Source organism: Netta rufina, assembly GCF_964035555.1.
Source record: "Netta rufina genome assembly, chromosome: 3".
Taxonomy (NCBI): domain Eukaryota; kingdom Metazoa; phylum Chordata; class Aves; order Anseriformes; family Anatidae; genus Netta; species Netta rufina.
The window spans coordinates 15,489,783-15,508,158 of record NC_140125.1 but is presented as its reverse complement, the minus strand read 5'-3'; the positions used below and the strand labels follow the sequence as shown (position 1 = coordinate 15,508,158).

General features: G+C 45.4%; 1 protein-coding gene across 2 annotated transcripts; it reads right to left on the bottom strand.

The window, feature by feature from the left end:
* Positions 1 to 750: 750 nt before the first annotated feature.
* KAT14 (lysine acetyltransferase 14) lies at positions 751 to 18,289 on the bottom strand. Of its 2 annotated transcripts, none has more exons than XM_084283443.1 (10): positions 18,024 to 18,289; positions 15,937 to 16,055; positions 13,542 to 13,663; positions 11,987 to 12,168; positions 11,011 to 11,430; positions 9,615 to 10,186; positions 8,949 to 9,085; positions 8,316 to 8,491; positions 5,022 to 5,212; positions 751 to 2,427 (listed from the first exon to the last, which is right to left on the bottom strand). In XM_084283443.1, the coding sequence occupies exons 1-10, from the start codon at positions 18,277 to 18,279 to the stop codon at positions 2,254 to 2,256; spliced, it is 2,349 nt and encodes a 782-aa protein (XP_084139569.1). In that variant the 5' UTR covers positions 18,280 to 18,289; the 3' UTR covers positions 751 to 2,253. The 2 variants fall into 2 exon arrangements, with proteins under 2 accessions (XP_084139569.1, XP_084139570.1); XM_084283444.1 differs by having other exon boundaries at positions 11,011 to 11,427.
* Between the last annotated feature and the right edge of the window lie 87 nt (positions 18,290 to 18,376).

The following is an 18,376-nucleotide window of genomic DNA, read 5'->3' as shown; positions in this document are numbered from 1 at the left end:
CCACCCTTTTAGGAAAGGGTCAAGTTCCACCTTTATTCTCTAATAAAAATGTATTTGGCTAAATCAGGTCACGTTTGGCAGCTGCGATCATCGCTACAGTCACTGCGTGGCTCAAGGAAGCGCAGAGTAGTTGTGCCATTATGCGGGGTGGGTGCTGGTTTGCTAACCCCAGCTAAAGGAACCTCACGCTGGTCTCTGAGGCACAAGGAGGAGGGAAGTGCACGGTTTGGTTCATTCACACTAATTAGGAAGGTCTTCTTGGGTCCCGGCCCTTTGTCTTTGCCCAATCCATCAGTAAAATGACCTTTGAGACAGCTGTACTTGCACCCTTTTCTCACCAAAGCCATTAGGATCAACAGGGAAGGATTTCATGGTGAACAAGTCAAAGCCACATCAGATTTTCACCAAAGATCAATATCCCAGAGCACATAAAATACCAAAGGAATCAGAACTTAAGCCTCTAGTCAGTCCCAGGAATGTGAAATATAATAGATACAGCAGTTAACTGGCTGATTTTCCAAGAAATAGGGGCAAATTAGCATGGGACAAGCCCTCTCCACATAAATCCTAGTGGACCTGCAAGGCCACAGAGCAATTTCTTGTTTCTGCAGATCAGCCATTTGCTCCCCGACCCTTGTAACCTTTACTGAAGCATCCTCTCTTGGCCATACATGAGTTTTCTAAATTTCAATGAAAAAAGATGATGGAACGACAGTTTAACAAACAGTACAACTACGGGGAGGCTTTTTCAAGGGAAGGACTTTAATTCCATTCATAAAGACAATTTTTCTCCTTTCCAAGTACAGCTAACTCGTAACATCAGTTAACATCAAAAATTTTCACGTAGTCATAAAGCAGGCTGAAATGGGCAGGGATGTTAGGGCACGCAGCTCTTGGGTGGGCTCTATTTTCCTCCCACTAACTCCTGGCTACACAAAAACGTACACATCCACCTTCTTGCTGCTACTGAAATGAAGAGCTGATGCGAAAGGAACAGGACAGTGGGTATGGTTCATGTTTGGAAAGCGCTGACTGGCCTTCAGTCAGGCAGCAGAGCCACCTGCCAACTCGCTGCTCTTCTGCAGTAAAAAACAGGGAGAGAGAAAAGCTGCTAAACTGTGCAAACAATTTTTTTTTCCTTAAATTCTTGGCTTTTTTTTTTTCTCTCTCCACTTTACTTTTTTTTTGCTCTCTCACATTACTGTGAAATCACCGCCTAGATGCTTCCAAGAACTGGCACTGGCTCACCTCTGCCCTCTGCCCCCTCCCAGCTGCACACAGGTTGCTCCTACAAACTCAAGCCTGCGTTTCAAACCTCGCCTCCGTCTTTTGTTCTGTCTATGGCAGGAGGAGGTGGGTGCTGGCTGCAGCCTGCGAGGCTAGCTCTGTGGTTAGAGGTGTGCCCAAAGGGCTGATCTGCAGCACCAACAACTGGCAGAGAGGCTGCAGGATTTCAGAGAGCTGATTTGGCAGCTGTTGTGTCCTCCCTCACCTAGCTGCGAGCCTACTTGACATCTTGTTCCTGAACACAAAACACTGCTCACCACAAGAACTTCACATTGAGCACAAGGGCAATGGGGGGGGAAGGAAGGCCGCAGGGAAGGGACGGAACAAAGATATCTCCTCTGAGCCCTTCACTCGGGTTGACGTGAGTTCACACACACTTCATTATTCCTAAAACATGGTTCCAGTACTGCTGTTCTGGCCCGTGTAGAGCTTTCCTAAAGTCAGCATCCAGATATATGCACCAATATTGCATTCCCCTTCATGAATTCAAGACACCGTTCCTAACAGAGCAATCAAATCACAGAAACACTGCAGATGATTTAAGTTTAGATGTTCATTTTCCATAAATGAAAACAGAAACAAAAACGCCTGCAACTTTGGATAGGTTTCAAAATTTGAAATCCGTGGGGCCCCTCTGAAATGAACAGGGTTTTTTTGTTGTTTTTTATTTTAAACCAGTGGGGCTCTCTCTCCAAAGTGACAGTGTCAGAAAAGCTCCCCATAAGAATGTCTTCCAGTGGCTTCAGCATGTCCCAGTTGGCATTTCCAGACCTCTCCCTTGGAGAGCATGAATCAATCCCCTTGGATTGCATTTTCAGCACACAATCCAGCACTGCTGATCTTAGAAGTCCTAGGGAAAAAGGCATAGGTGTGTTCCAGCTCTCACGTGACAGCCAACATCCTCCGCTGAAGGCCATGCTCAACAGGCTGGGCTTCCCGCACATCCTCCCCAGCTGCTCGGGCAGATCAGCGCCGCAGTCTGAGGAAGAATGCGTGCTTGCACTCCTTGCTGTCCAAGGGATAATACTTGTCATAAAAATCCAAAATGTATTCTTCAGTCTTAAATCCAAATTTTTGGTAGAGCAGCATAGCAGGGTTGCTTGCAGAGACGTGAAGGGTTACGTCTTTGCCCATGCAGGTCTGCCAAGGGAAGAAAAGGAAAAAAAAAAAAAAAGAGGTATCACAGCAAGAGAATGAGAAAGCCTCTGGGGGAATGCGGAGGTGAAGAGATTCATCAGGTCTGGTATTTAAGTTACTGAGGAAACGTGAGAAAATCGCAGGTCTCAACACAGAAGTTACCACACGTAGCACCAGCTGAAACGTGAAGGGAGGCCAGCTACTGTTCCTCAGAGCCTCTGTTTCTGAGAAATGGGGACCCTCTGACAATAAAAGCAAGGCTTTGGATTATAATTTCTCAGCTTTCCATTGTCAAAGTCTAAGCAATTGTTCATTATAAATAATCCCAGCATACAGCACTAATCTCAAATACTTAATAACAACGGCCTGAAGACAAAACATGCCAAAGGATCAGGCGCAGTGCTCCTCCCCATCAGCAAACAGAGCTGAACTCTCTGGGACTGTGCTGCAGCACCGCACCACCTCTGGGCTGTCACACTGGAATTCCTCTACATCCCACCCAGCTCCTCTCCCATCCTTCAGGGCACAGCACTCGCCTCCCGAAAAGGCAAGGGAGTTCAGACTGCAAATGGCATCGCTGAAGTTCCCGTAAAGATCCGAGATTATAGGGGCAGCTTTATCTTTGATAAAACTATAATATAATAATAAAGTATTGTTTTCTTGCTTTCATCTAGTGCTTTAGTAGCATTCTCTGTATACTGCATGTATGGTAACTCTAAGTGGCAATATTAACACCCTTTAGGAAATCTACGTGGCAGATCACTTGAAGGGAAAAGGTCTCACAGGGATTTAATAAAAAAAAAAAAAGTGAAATAATGAGGAGCCATTTTGGGGAAAAGGAGGTTGGAATTCATCTTATTAAGAAGATGCAGTTTGGTCCTCATCACTTCCATCAAAACATTCTTTGTTAAATTATGCTGTCCCCAAGAATTCACCCCCAACCTAAGCACACTGATCTTTATCTTCAGTAGAGAGACGGAGTTACCCTTCATCCAAGGGATATTAAGGTGGCCTCAGCTACAGAGAGCAGACCCCCGGTATCAGCCCGGGTAGGCTGCGAAGCAGCACACACAGCCTGGCAGTAGAGGGAGAGAAGGGCACTGTCACCACTTCTACATGAGTGACTACCATCTACCACTGACATATGCAGCAGTGGAAAAATAAATCTAACACGAGCCGAACGTACAACGGTGATCTCTCACTGCTAGCAAGTCTCATCAGCCTCAGACCTGCCTGGCTGTTCTCCACGTGTTCCTGAAAGCAGGAACAGGTTAATTGGTGTCATAGGTGCTACAAAAAGCTGTGGTGATTCCCCACAGCTGACTTGCAAACGCATCCTGGTCCTGCCGGAGAGACAGGAGTCCGGCGGCTGCATCCCTGCAAACGCTGGCTCATCTCTGGGCCTGTTGTTTGTAGGTGTTGACATCTCACATCAGCCCACTGCAGTTGAGGGCAATCTACTCAAACACTTCACACAGAGAGGCTCAGGAAATGCAAGAGGTGAATGTAAAAGAGATTGCTCTGCATGTTGGCACAGGCTAGTAACCAGCGAGAGGTGGGCACTGCAGAAAGCTGTGTTGGTAGAAGAATTACCCTCAGGTGGCCAAGAGGAGTTGCTCTTGGTGGGAACTTTTTCTAAGGTACACATCACTGTTCCCAAGGACCTGCCAGCACTCCCTATCTCTCTTTATCCAAATGAGTACAAGTAAAAACAGTTCCAATGGAGAGTTGTTGCTAGTACAGCTCATCTCAACTAAAACAAGTTGGGGAATCTTTCACACCAGCAGCTCTGCCAGGAGAGCTCAGGGAGTGCTAAAGTGGGTCCTGAGGATGCACAGTTGGGCTCTGGAAAAGGACATCTGTCTGCATCCTTACTCAGATTTGTGCAATTTAATCCAAGGAAGTAAATGGAATTAAGGCCGCCTGAAAAACAGCATCCATTCAGTGGTTTCATGAAGTTTAACTACTCTAACACTACCCCTTTAGTTAGCTCAGAATAATGTTCCCAAGTGTCCCTCTGCAACCAAGCCCAGTACAAGCCAGTCTGAACAAATCTGAATGAGGCTGCAAACACTTCAACTCTGCTGCATTTGAACCAGTGCATTTGAGAAGTGGACGAGAATGATTAAGATCAGTAAGAGATTTCAGGCAACTGCATCGGTCCCAGAATAAGCTTCCAGGTGTAGATAAGGAAAGCTACCATATATTCTAACCGAACTATTATCACTGTTACCAATTTGTTCCCTTCAAACCCCAAATTTACATTATTACTATTATGTGAACTATTGACCATTGGAGAATGCACAATTAATCCCGAGACAAAGTCCATAGCATCTCACTAATTCTGAGGGCCTGACCAGTGCCGTTACTCTTCTAAACACGTTTCAGTTTCTGCTTTTGAAGCAATCCTCCCACAAACATCCACATGGGCTGCTGACAGTGGACAATTTGTGCTGCTGTGTGAGTAAAGAAAGGGCAAGGAGAAAGAGACCGAAGGGAGGAACACAACACTACCTCCTCTCCAACACATGCATGTGTGCACACAGGGAAGGAGGGGGAGCTAGTAATTCAGCAGAGACATGGGATTTTTTCATTACCTGAATAAGATGATAAATCATGAAGGTTGCAATTCCAGCTCTCCTCCACTCAGGGTGAACAAACAGAAAAGAGATGTAAGCTTCATTGTATTTCACATCTGGCACCATGAAGCCAAAGGCAATAATAACTTTTTTGTAAAGGACAACGACACTGAAGTCTGGGTACTGTAGGCATTCTGACAAATCAATTCCTACAAAGAAAGAGATAACAGTTGAAAGCACTGCAAACCAAGCAGAAAGCAGACTACATTGTGTCATACTTCCATGGAAATTCAGATTATTAAGCCCTTTCGTAAACACTTGATTTCTTCCTTTTGCCTTGTTTCAAAGCTCTGTGACTGACAGATGCTTCAACCAAGCCCTTAGACAAAAATGAGACTTCTGGCACTGATGTCAATAGGTGCACACGTTAGCATAGCACGCACAACGGGGAAAAGACTCCTTTACTCGTGGAGAAGAAACATTAAAGCCAGCTTCCTTCCAAATGACCTACAGATAAAACCCAAACCAAAAAAAAAAAACGAATGGTTTATAGATAGATATATATACACACATATATACATATATACATATATGTATATATGTGTGTGTGTGTGTGTGTGTGTCACTGTATCAGCAGCCAGCTAATCTCTCCTTAGTTTGTATGCTGAGCCATATCAGCAGACTGTTAAGCCTCCAGTTGTAGACATGCATATGGGTAAAGTCACTTGCATGTGCAAATGTTTGCTGGATTGGGTCCCAGTAAGTTTGTGCCCCTTGCCTGGGGCTCTAAGGGCTACGGAAGCACTGGAGGGAAAGGGCCAGGCCAGCAGCAGGCTGGCACGCACCATCACCGCTCCACTCCGCGAACGCTGAAGGATCTGCCTGCAGACAAGCACGGGGGCAATGCAGTGTATCAGCTACTCCATCCTCTTCCTCCTGCAAACTCTCTCCGGGTGCAGCAGACCTGAAATGGGGTTTCAGCTTTTTCAGTGTTACCTGCCGAGAGTTCTCGTCTTTTTCTCTCCCTGGCCTTGACCTCCTCCTGCTTCCTTCGTTGCCTGTACTGAGCTGTTCTGTGAGCTACACTGTGAACCCGGCCACAGCTTTCAACACTATCAAAACATTTGCTTTTAGCACGCAAATTCTCTAATCTGGGGTCTGAAACAGCCTCTCTGCCAGTGGTGCTTCTATGAGTCAGAGGCTGGAGAGAAACACCTGAAGTCAGTGACTTCTGAGCGGGGTTTGTTACCCTGCCTAACCACGCTGCTCTTGCAGCCCAAGAACATCTACGCAGCATGTTAGGGCCAAGCAGCTTAGCTCACAGCACCGAAGCCTGCTTGGTAATTTGGCTGTGTAGCCAGGCCCTAAGCGAAGTGCAACACACGGCAGTCACGCCATAAATGCTAGTTTCAGCCTCAAACTGGCGATCACAGATATATTTGGAACGTGGGGTAAGAAAACAGCAGAGTATGTTTTCCAGCAACGTTTATCACTCTTGATGAGATGCAAGACCTCATAAAGCGCTAGGCAGAGAGAAGCGGGTGAATTATTTTCTTGCTCGAGAGTGAGCAGGGTGGGGTAAGACGTGGGAGGAATTGATTGGCAATAGGGAGCAGCGTTAATTATCTCAAGGCTGCAATTGACTGTGAAGTGCCTTACAGCGTGTCTGTACAGGAGCACTACATTGCCCTGAGCGCTCTGGCATTGTTGATGAAGCGGTGCCGTCCCCTCAGCACGCAGCTATTCCTGCAGGAAGGTGCTTAGCTCAGTAGGGTTCGCCACTTGTTTGCTCAGGAGATGTTTCCCGTTAGGACACGAAGGCTCCAGATACCGTGAGAGGAATCTCGCTTCGTGTCAGCTCATTTGCGGTTACTACCTGCGAGCTCGTTTCTGCCGTAAGAGGAACAAGAAAAGCTCTGACAGGAAGGATTTGGGGAGGTGCAATAACTAAAGCCTGGACTCACAGCACCTTGTGAAGTGCCCAAGAACTCAGCCAACAAGACAGCATCACTACTAGGACGCGACTGGGTGCGTATCCCACCCCAACACCACTCCAGCAATCACTCCAGCCCACCGTGAAGCTAAACCCTTTGTGTCCACACAGATATCACGTTTTATCTCCTGAAGTATCACATCCTCATTTCTCTCTCCTAATAAAACAGACCAAGGTACAATAATCCTATTATCCCAGCCCCAGAGAATTTACACCATGGAAGAAATTTTGATTCCTGTTTGGAGGCTGCTGGGAGTGTCAGCTCTCTGATTTAACGATGCACAGCCCATAGGAGGGTGGAACACACCCACGCTCCTTATGTTAAATAAAACAGGGTGAGTCCTGAAGAACTTAATGAAGGTGCAAAGCAACTTGGCCAGAACTTCAAATGCATTATCAGAAGAGGAAAGTCTATGACAAAGGGGTTCAGCCTCTGTCAGGATTGCAGAGTGTCTCATGAGCTCCAAAACAGCTTGTGAAGGGAAGACATGCCAAGCTATCTACCCCCGGATTGTACAATTTGGACAGTAAGTGGCACAAATAGCTCTGATCCTGACTGCAGCTTACGAGCACTGCTGAACTACAAACAACGTTGAATCACTATCTGCAAATCAAAACGTAAAGTAAACAGTTACTTGGAATAAAGGTGTGGACTGTTTACACGGGGCTTTCTAAATTAGTCTGCAGTGCTGACTGCTGATCAGAAGCTGATCCAGGCATTAGATGAACATTACAATTCTTATTTCATAAGAATTTGAGACAACAGTCACATAACTGTGGCCCCAATCCCACCCCGTAAAGGGAAGCCACTGTCCCAGGGATCTTACAATTAAAGAGATAGTTCATAAAAATCAATACCCAACTTCTCCCATACACTGCCAATACTGAGGCTTGAAGAAATAAAGAACACCATAGCGAAGCTTACAGTCGTTAGCAATTCCCAGATTTCACTCCAATGAGCATTAGATCTCTGGCATAAAGCAGTTTGTGTACATCAAGCCCCCACCCCAAGCTGGATTCTGCTGGATGTTTGATTTTAGTAACTGCCTATTTCTATTGGCATCGATGGTGTTACCCAAAACGACCTCTTTCTTTAAGTGCTGTGCTAATTAGGGCCTAATTGCCCAGTTCTAAATGATCTCAGAAAACAAAAGACACCAAACTCATGTCTCCATCTCAACTACATTCCTATGACATCAGATAATGGTTTTCTAAGAACTGAGCCAGACACCAACTGAAGACACATTTGGCCAAAGATTTTTTTTTTTCTGAACAAAACCACTTCCTTCTTAGAAAACCCAGCACAGAAGGAATCTTACCAGGCCAGAAGAATTCGTGGCACATGGAGTTTATAGTGGGGATGTGATTAGGGCGAACGTAGCAGTAATCAACAGGTGCTTCTGGCTCAGCCTTCCAGTGAGGATTATTCCTGTGTGGATACGCCCGGATTTCTGCCAGCAGCCTGAGTTTTGGGGGCTTTGTCTCATAGTCACGCCTGCCAGTTAACACGGAAAGCAAACACAGAAGGTGAGTGAGCAAAAATAAACGCTACTGCAGCTGAACAGGCACTGCCCATGAAATATTTTCTGACATGCTCAACTTGGAACAAAAGAAGTCTTCCATTCATGTGGGAAAACAGCACCCAGCTCAGCAAAAACAGCCTCATGCCAGAGGCCGGAACACTTCCTGGATCCACAGCACATTCAGCCAGCCTGTCTGAACAGCAGGACCAAGGGTGTTACAGGCTTCCCCTAAAAGCAGGTGCACTTTGCATTCAGTGACTATGGTGACTCCTCTGCCCTGTTGTCTCTTCAAGATTCTCCTCCCTGCTGCAAGGATCACTGCCCAAAAGAAAAGCGTCCCCTCCCACAAAGATACCTCGATCACTGCCCAAGAAATGTGGACTGCCAGTTCCCAGGCCAAGAGCAAGTTCAACCTCTGCCCATCCGTACCTGATATAAGGTTTCAGGACACGGGATGTGTAAGGGCTGACAATGCTGTGGTCCGTCAGCAGGTCTTCTGAGCCTACCAATCGGTACAGAAACTTCGTCGTCTGCTGTCGATATCCCTTCATGGCAGGCAGCATCGTCTGTACAAAAAAAAAATCCAGAACACATCAGAAGTAGTCAATGACTTAACACGAGGGAATCACATCAACAGAGAAAGAATAAGGGCCTTTCCCTATAACAGGGTGATCTGAACCCACAGGATGACAGTCCTACCTCAGAGGACTCTGCAGTGCACTCTCAGGTTCAGCACCCAATGCTATGAGCTGCACATACTGCTCAGCAAAGCACTGCAGGCAACTCCTCTCCCACATGGCATGAAAGAGCAGTTAGGCACTTCCAGGCCTCTGCCATCAGTGTTTGTGCAGGGGTGGAATACAAATACATAAACATTTGTGGTGCTTATACTGATAGAAAGTTGTACTGCTTGAACACTGCGTGAGAAGAAAGGGGCTGGTGAGATAATTAGTGGGGACAGAGCCCCAAGTCAAAACGAGCCTTGTTCACATAATTCTTTTCATGTTCATGGTACCCCACAGTGGTGCTGTTCTCTGCAGCAAGAGCTCTAAAATAACCAGTGTCAAAAACCCACTTAAATTTGATGACACTCACCTGGTATCTGTCCAAGATCCTGAAGTCCTGACTAGTAGTTCTGTATGTCGCTTGCCCTTCCGGGGACCTGGAAACTCCTCCTTCTTTGGCTCCATAAATCCCATCAACCAAGAGCAGCGCAGCATTCACGACCTGGTCCAGGTCAAAGAGTGGCAGCCCTCTTTCCCTCTTGGCCTGCCTCACTATCAGCTTGCGCCTCAGTCTCCGGGCCTCTGGGGTCATGCTCATGGCATTGGGGCAGGCTTCCAACCTCTTCAGCAGCAGCTTTTCCTCATAAATACTAACAGAGGTATGCTTGGGAGGTCGGGGTTTAGCATCTTTCTCCACCTGTGGTTTCCTCTTGTCTCGCCCCCTCACCTGCAGCGATGTGTTTGACTCTTCAGGATCCTCACTGTCACCTTCCATCCTTTCCGTTTTTTCCTCTTCACTCTCCACCTCTTGCTTGATCTGCTCAGCTGTCTTCACTTTTTTCCTGCCTGCTATCACAGTGCCAGCACCAGCAGCCCCACTGGGAGGGGGAACGTACTCTATTCCTGGGTCTATGACTCCATCCCCTTCCATCTCCTCATCATCTGTTCAACAGATCAAACAAATCCAGGGAAAAAAAAACATAAACAATGTCCCATTTCAAAGGGGGTTCCTGAAAGACTTTTCTGCTAAGGAGAACTAACGTGGATTTACCCAACACGCTTTATTTTCTATTTACTTTTGGGCCTCCAGAGTTTGGACAGAGAATGCGTTAAGGGGTCCTATTTCAGGACACAGAATCAATCCTTTTCCTAAGGTCTCCTGCCTTTGGCATCCAAAAAACACTGCATCCTGGGCTGTGAGCTCATGCTCTTTGATAAACATTAAATTGTTGAAAATTCCTGAAGATTGGGGATCAAATGATCAAGCTCTGTCTTTAGCTAGCATACCCTGGAGAAGTTCAATTTAAAATCAGGGAACAACAATGAGGTAGTACAAAAGGATGGCATTTGACCCTCTGCAGAGCATGTCCAGCAAGAACTGCTTTACTCTGTTTTCTTAATTAGAACAAGATCTGACCCCTTGAAGAACTACCAGCATTTAGCCTTGCGTTTCTGCTTTGCAACCTGACCAAAATTTATGATCTGTTAATTAGGATGGTGTTGCTAGGTGAAATCTTCTACCCATTGGGTATTCAGGATGCCTCAGAAGACAGTGGTGGTTCCTTCTGGTCTCAGAAACTGTGACTACAACTGTGAAAACCTATTTAAGACTTCAATGCAACCAAGACCAACAGAATTTAACCAGTTACTTTCCATCTTATCTTGAAAATATCCTGCAGCTCATTGGAAGTTTCTTTTTTAATTAGATGTTTTCCTTGATAACTACGTGTGGCTTATTATTAAACCAAAACCATAGCATCTCTTACCATGAAACAGAGCCTGTGGCGGCATGACATCTGGGATGAGATCTGCTTCGGAGAGAAGGCTAGGAGTAGCTGAATGCGAGGCTGGAGTGCCAGGAGCAGAGAAGTCCAGAGATGGGGAAGGAGAAGGGCTTGTCAGAGGCGTGCGATCTGAAGAGCTCAAGGAGGAGAAGTCAATCACCTCGCCTTTCTCAAGGACGATATCGGGACGGCGGCCTCGGCTGCTGAATTTAACAGGAGTGGAGGAGGTGCTACGGTCCAGGAAGCCAGCCGCCTCCTTCTGGGCTCGCCGAATATCCTTGGCTTCCTGAGTGCGAGATCTCTTCTCCTTCAGCTCCATGGCTGATTCCACCGGATTGCGGCTCACTCGTTTCCTGAGGCCTTCCACGGTAATGATGGGATCCAGAGGTGGCTTTGAAGCTGCTAAAGAAGTAGCTTGCTTATTCTAACAGACACCGAGCTCCTGCAGTCACTGTATACGTGCTTATGGTCATAAGGACAGATTGGCTAGAAATTTTAGAAGATGTATTCTCAAAATACACAAGAAATTCATTCCAAGGCATGCAGCATAAAGTTAATGCACTGCTAGAGCCTCACTTAAACCCCAATTCTGCTCCTCTGCACAGAAGGGAATTTGCATCCAATGTGGACAAAAGAAAGAAAAAAAAAAACATTCCCCGGGGTAAAGAGGAACAGAAGAACATATTTCAGCTGCAAAAAAATGCACAAATCTCAAAAGCCTTACAATCAGTTAGCACAATGCAAAAAGGCACTGAAATGAAATATAAAAGGCTGCTCATTCTACAGTGCACGCAACATAGTCCTCTTAAATCAGCCATTCCTGCAGAGCAAAACTAAGACAAAAAATCCTGCCCTGTAACTATCCATGCACATGAATGCGTCATTTTAAGTAAACTTTTGTCATGCCTTCCAGCTCTGGCCCAGCTAGGAACCTAAACACCATTTGGGCAAGAGTTACCTTTTGCCTTTAGTGCAGATGCAGACAGCTTCTCTCCTTCAGGCTTCATTGTTGGGGGTTTATTATGAACCAGTTTCCACCACCCTGGTTCTCCAAATTCCTGGGCCCCTGAGCGGAAGAACAAGGGGCTTCCCACTGAGAGACAGCCAGCAACTGTGCTCCACCATGTCGAGGTCTTTTTCCTACAGTGGGAGACACGAAAAAAAGCGTTAGGTCCCCACTCACCAGCTACACCTTCATCCTGAAGCCTCAAGGAGGTCACAATACGCTCAGCCTACAAAGGACACTGCCACTAGCACCCCAATCATTCAAACACTCCGGTTCCTACCTTAGCTAACCATAGCCCTCTGAAATCAATCACTTATCTACAGCAAAACGTGAACAGGATCCTAGTGATAGCTGTGTTGACCTGACATTACAGGGACGTGTTCCCTTACTGAAGACAGCAAACAGGACTCTGGGTACACAGGATGGGAGAGGTAAGGGAAAGGCAGTAATAAAGGTTTCACTTCACGTAAAAGGAAAGAGAAACTTAAATTTAGACATCTGCTTTGGCGACTTTGAGATTTCAACACATTCAGCAAAGCCAGCTCCCAAAGCTGTGGGACAGAATCCTGAAGGCTGAATTCACAGGGGGCACTGGGATTCAATGGCTCTGCTCTCCATAGCTGCAGCTGTGCCAGGCACTGCAGAGAAGGAGAGCCAGGGCCTGAGAAATCACTGAGGACAACTGAGCTGCAGAAATTTCAGGGAGCAGAGGAAAGCCTATGCCTGTCCCACAGACATAAAAGCATGAGCTCTATTCAAGGCCTGTCTTGGAGTTTTCTGTCATAAAACCTCTCCTGTAGCACAGCAAAGAGGATCCCCATTAATCAGCATACCTGCATCAGCCCTCACTGAACTGCTTTTGAATCGCATTTTTGGCCACTTGGAGGCACGGAGCTGCATTTAAGCCCTTCACTTCCCAGGGCAGTGTGCTACAGTGGGCATCTGAGCACTTTCTAGTCTTCTAAGAACTTACCATGGGGCTAATGTAAACATCATTTAGGAAAAAAAGTATGAAGAAATATTTAAAAATGGCTCGTGGCCAGTAACTGAGATACTCCCTTGAATATGGGAGAATCAGGTTCATGGTATAGAGTCTCAAACCATATTTACACCGGCTCTCAGGATTCCTTCTTGCCTTTGCACACCCCCACTGGCCAACATTTCAGCACTTGGGCTAGGCAACTTAGTCATGTCCCTCAAACACGGGGGATTAACATCAAGCACCCCAGATCAGGGCTTGGAGCATCTAGATAAGATGCTGCTTAATATGCCAAGGATGTAAAGCGTAGCAGTTCTTGAACTGGGACACAGATTGGTCAGCTGTCCCTGCTCCACCAGCAGCTAGTGCAGGCAAGGCAGCGATCACTTCATCTGAATCTGATCAGAGCCAGGCAGGTCTCAAAAGAAAGCAGGCTCAGCAGACATCACTGAATTAAACTGGATTCTTGTCCAGTTTTAATTCATTTTGCTCAGCAAACAGAGCCTTGGGGAAACATCATGCCTTTACCTGTTTCCTAACAAGAAAGTCCAGTGTTTCTCAATGAAAGCACAAATGTCTTCTTTCCACCTGAAGTACCCTTGCCGGCCGGTTCCTTCCAGGGACAAATTGTACATTGCCAGCATAACGACCTGGAACAGAAAGAGGTGGATACCAGTGCATCTTTTCTGCTTCAGCTGGTGAGCTGTCACCCAGCCATGTGATGTCATACGCACCCAAATCTCTGCTGTCTCGTAAATTTCTTATTTTTGCAACATCTGAAGCAATTTCTGCAATCCGTCTTTGTCCTGCTTTCATGGTGCCCTTTCTAATTTTCCTATTGTTAGATGCACGTTCTGCTGGTTTTCAGAGATTTCTCCATCCCAGGGGAATAAAAGCCGCCTAACTAGGCAGGTTTATGACGAGGCAAACTTTTGCACTGGGCAGTATAAATGAATTATATCATAACTGGAATCTGAACGTAGGGTGGAAGTATGAAAAAAGTCTTTCAAAAAGAAAAAAAATCTGTGACAAGTAATCCCATCACCTTATCCATCAGAAATATTGTCACCGCAGTCTTTCTAGATACTTGCTGCTGCATTTCGAATTGAACAGAGGTTAAACTAGGTAAAGCTACTTGGCATTTACTATTTAGTCTTGGTATGGAGGAATTAAGTTTGTCATTTCATTAAATGATACTTTTACAGATCTTCTACACGCTTCATAACCAAATTCAGTCTGACCTACTACAGGACAGGTTTGAAAAATAACACTCCTCTTTTTAAATAAACCCCAGGTGACCAGCGGTTAAATATATTTAATGAATGCATTTGAATACAACTAAAATCATAAAGCTAGGCTGCGATCGTCTTTAACAATCCCACAGCCTTGACAGGATACCACTTCTAATGGGGACATATTATTCACTGCCACATAGGTTTGAAGTCTTGTTTTTGTTGGTGGGGGATGTTTTGTTTGTTCGCTATTTTTAATCAGAGGTGGTCTCCTAGCAGTGGGCAGCTGCTTTAGAAAATACATCACTGAAGACACCAAAATGAAGAAATTATGAAGAAAATAGACAAAATTAAGAAACAGACAGCCTCAATGCCCCCTATACTCTATTTCTGCCTCATAAGCCCTCTTACTGTGCTAACTATTTCTCTAGAATTTCGTATTGATAAAGTCAGGTGGGACAGTACTTCAGAACTTCAAATACATATATATATATATGCATGTGTATATATATGCATGTGTACATATATATATATATATATATATATATATATATATATATATATAAAAATTTATACAACTGGCCATAAGGATCTGTTGAGGTCACACAGTCTGAAAAAAAATTCAGAAATCACCGTCCACATTTTTCCTGCTTCAGACAGATCAATTTTTCCACTTCCTTCAATCTGTTGTACTCAGAAGCAGCAGCTCTGGCTGCTGGAGGCCTAGGGAGACCTTCTTCTTCACCAGTTTAGATCCTGCCTTTCTCTTCCCCATGCCACTCTCCTTCCACTCCGCTGCACAGAGCTGAGCGTAACGCTAGCAGCCCTTGCTTCCCAGGTCTGTAATCAGCTGAAACTCCACCACTCTGCCAACCACAGACAGCTCCTCTAACCTTTCCCAGCCCTGTGCAAGGAAACCACCAGAAAGCACAGCAGAAGTTGCAACTCATGTTTTAACTGAACTGTTATGAGGCAGTGCACTGCTACTGTCCCAAAGGACAAAAAGATACCTTGCCCACACTACCCAGTGTTTGGCATCTGGAAGCACTTCAGGCAGCAGTTCCTGCTTGACCAAATCCACTTTCTGGAGAAGTGCTCAGCACTGCCTGCCCCTCCTCAAACTAAACCAGCCCCCTACTCGGAACAAGATATTGTGCATCGATCTACCCATGCAGCGGTTACTGCATAATGCAGAGTATTTTGATGGCTCGGGTGTGCAAGTGACTGAAACAGCAGAATTCTGCAAGGACTACTGCAAGCAAGTAGGCAGCTAAGCCAGAGCTCTGCGTTCAGGGAGCTGGCAAGCTCTCTGTTTGTGTGTTGCCACCTCACAAGTTTTACATTTGTTCGTATATATAAAAAAAACTCTTCATGCCTCGCAGCCAAATTAAAATTTGCTTCTCCAAACTTGCCCGAAGCCATGAAATTCATGAGCAAGATGAATGAGGAAAAAGAAAAAAAAAAAAAAAAGAAAAATGAGGAATGTGGTTTGTGTGATTATATTTCAATTTACTTGCCAAATGCTCAAGTTCTAATCTGCAGGCAATCCCTAGCTAATTAATTTCTGAAGTTCATGTATACAGTTCTTTGTCATCTATACCCAGTCCTCCTTTTCTAGGTAGTACATACACAACAAACAACAATTTTAGAAAGTCCTGTGGTTATTCTCCTGGCACAAACATTCGACTTACTTGTTGCCACGTTAATCTCAGCCGTTCAAATTGCTCCTTCCCATCTTCTGAGCAATCCGAGCAAGTAAATCTGAAAAAGTTGTCTCCTTTGAGGTAGCTGAGCTGTTCTCTCAGTTGACCTAAAATTAATAGGCGAAAGATCAGATTTTTGGTCCTTTCATAGGAAAAATAATTTCCTATAACATCAGGCAAGGAAGTATTTTATCCTGGAGTCCAGAGACCAACACTCCTTGGGAACTGTCTGGAAGTCACTGTGATGTAACATATGGATCAATTTTACAGTTGCAGCAGTCAGCAGGGACCAAGTGAAAACCACAGGCATTAAAAAGGGGCATCTGAACACATGGACAAAGCCAAAGCATTCCCTCACTTCCTCTGCATTTTTCACTCCTTGCTTCCCCAGAATAATCTACACACTGCAATAAATAACTGTTTCTCCACTCTACTTTAAAAAACAGCTGACTTGCTAACCTTCAATATAAGTTGAACAAAAGTGATCTACTGGGATAGAGACACCTATAAAACCCCACGCATCCAAAGCTGAAGGCTCAAATTCTGATTCTGCAGCAGAGCACGGGGAAAAAAAAATCAAGTGAATCAGGACTTCTAAACTCAACATTCATTAAAGAAATATGAAAAAAAGAAATCACAGGACAGGGGAACAGTTAAGTCTATATATAATATTTCCAAATTTCACATACGAAAGGTCTTTCTCCAAACTCATTCCATCTCTTTTATTATATCACTACAGCAGATCAAGCACTTGCAATGTATGGCTGCGCTGCTTTTGTAGTCAGTTGCAGAATCCAACTACAAAAGTTGCACCAATGTTTGTTGGAGAAAGCCAAACCAACCGATTTGGTAGTTTAACAGAATGTTTAGATGGCAACTCAGCGTGGCAAGGGATTATTTGCCTGAGCTCACTGGTAACTTTCACAAGCATCAATTGATAGATGTATAACTGAACAATTCGCAAAGAGAATAGCATTTTCTTTTTCCAGTTTGTTTACTTTACCCATTTGTATCTAGTTACTGTTGCTCTGTGACTGGCTTTCTCTGCTCTTTGAATTTGTTCCACAGCAACAAGAAAGAGGAACATCTTTGTAAAATTAAACAGATGGAATGTTAAATCGAGTGCTCTCAGGTGGGATACCTCATGCTACCTTTACTACCTTTAACTCTGATCTCTCTTGTTTTTTTTAATTAATACATTTCAAGTTAATGTGTCCCATTACCTGCACAGCATCTTAATGGTGCTATGCTGGCTCCACTCACTAACAGCAAGGTGCTCACTAACCATGCCTTGAGAGGAGATTTCTACACTAGGCTCCGGGCAAGCTCTAGGATGGCAATAAGGGCAGCTCCGATACAGCTGCGAGGCAGATGCCAACTGAAGAGCTCGGTATTTCTAAATGCAGAAGTAATAATAAGCATACACAAAAGCAGATAATAAAACCAGTGCTTAGCAATTTCTAGGTTTTGCATCTAATAACAGATCCAACAATGTAGAATCAGAAAGGGAAGCCAAGTCTATTACTTAGCTAACAGAATGTATCATATGTCAAGGAGCAAGAGCAAAAGGATCGAGTGATGTAGCTTGCTCCAAGTGCCTCCCAAAGCCAGCTGCTAAGGGCTGGACATGCTTCTGTCAAAGCTGCACTGAATTCACATTCTGGACACACTTCTGTGAAAGATGAATTAAATTCACATTATCAGGAAATCATCAGGGCTGAGATTTAGCCACAAACTCGGAAAAGGAAAAAGGTACCACCACCTACAAAGTCCTGCTCCTCCCAAACCTCTGCAGGAAGTGTTATCTTTACCTGAGAGGAGTGAAAGGCCAAGACCCTCGGCCAAAGTCCCTTAGCAAGCCAGTGCCTGACACACAGGAAGGTGTGCACGTTCCTGAAATCATCCCCTTGGTTGGTTACCAGTTAGAGCAAACAGTCCCATTTCTTGCAGGGAATGCCATTCTCAGACACCCGCCTGGCTCTTGGGTCAGCCTGCCCACACAGTAAATCACAACCCTAGCAGTGTCAACTACATACAGGGAGGGCAACAAGAGACAGCAACACCAGCCTCCTTACTTGCTGGAATCCACTTCTGGCACTTCTCGCAGTAGTAGGACATCTCCTCCATCCAGGACGCGTCGCCCTCGTCGCTGTTCAGTGAGTCTCCGCTCTGGTCATGGGATAAATCCACCGAGGCCTGGTCTTCAGACTCCACAATGAGGAGGGTTTCTCCTTCCACCTCACCCTCTTCCAGGCCCTCTGAGGTCGATGTCCTTGTGGCTTCATCGTCGTGGCGGCTCAGCAGCCCACTCATGTGGACGTTATTAGCCATCCCTCACCGCCTAAAGCGGGACGGTGTTTGTGCTACAAGGAACCCACCGTCCCCACATTTACAAGCCCCTCCGCGCTGGAGGTACCAGCCAGGTGTC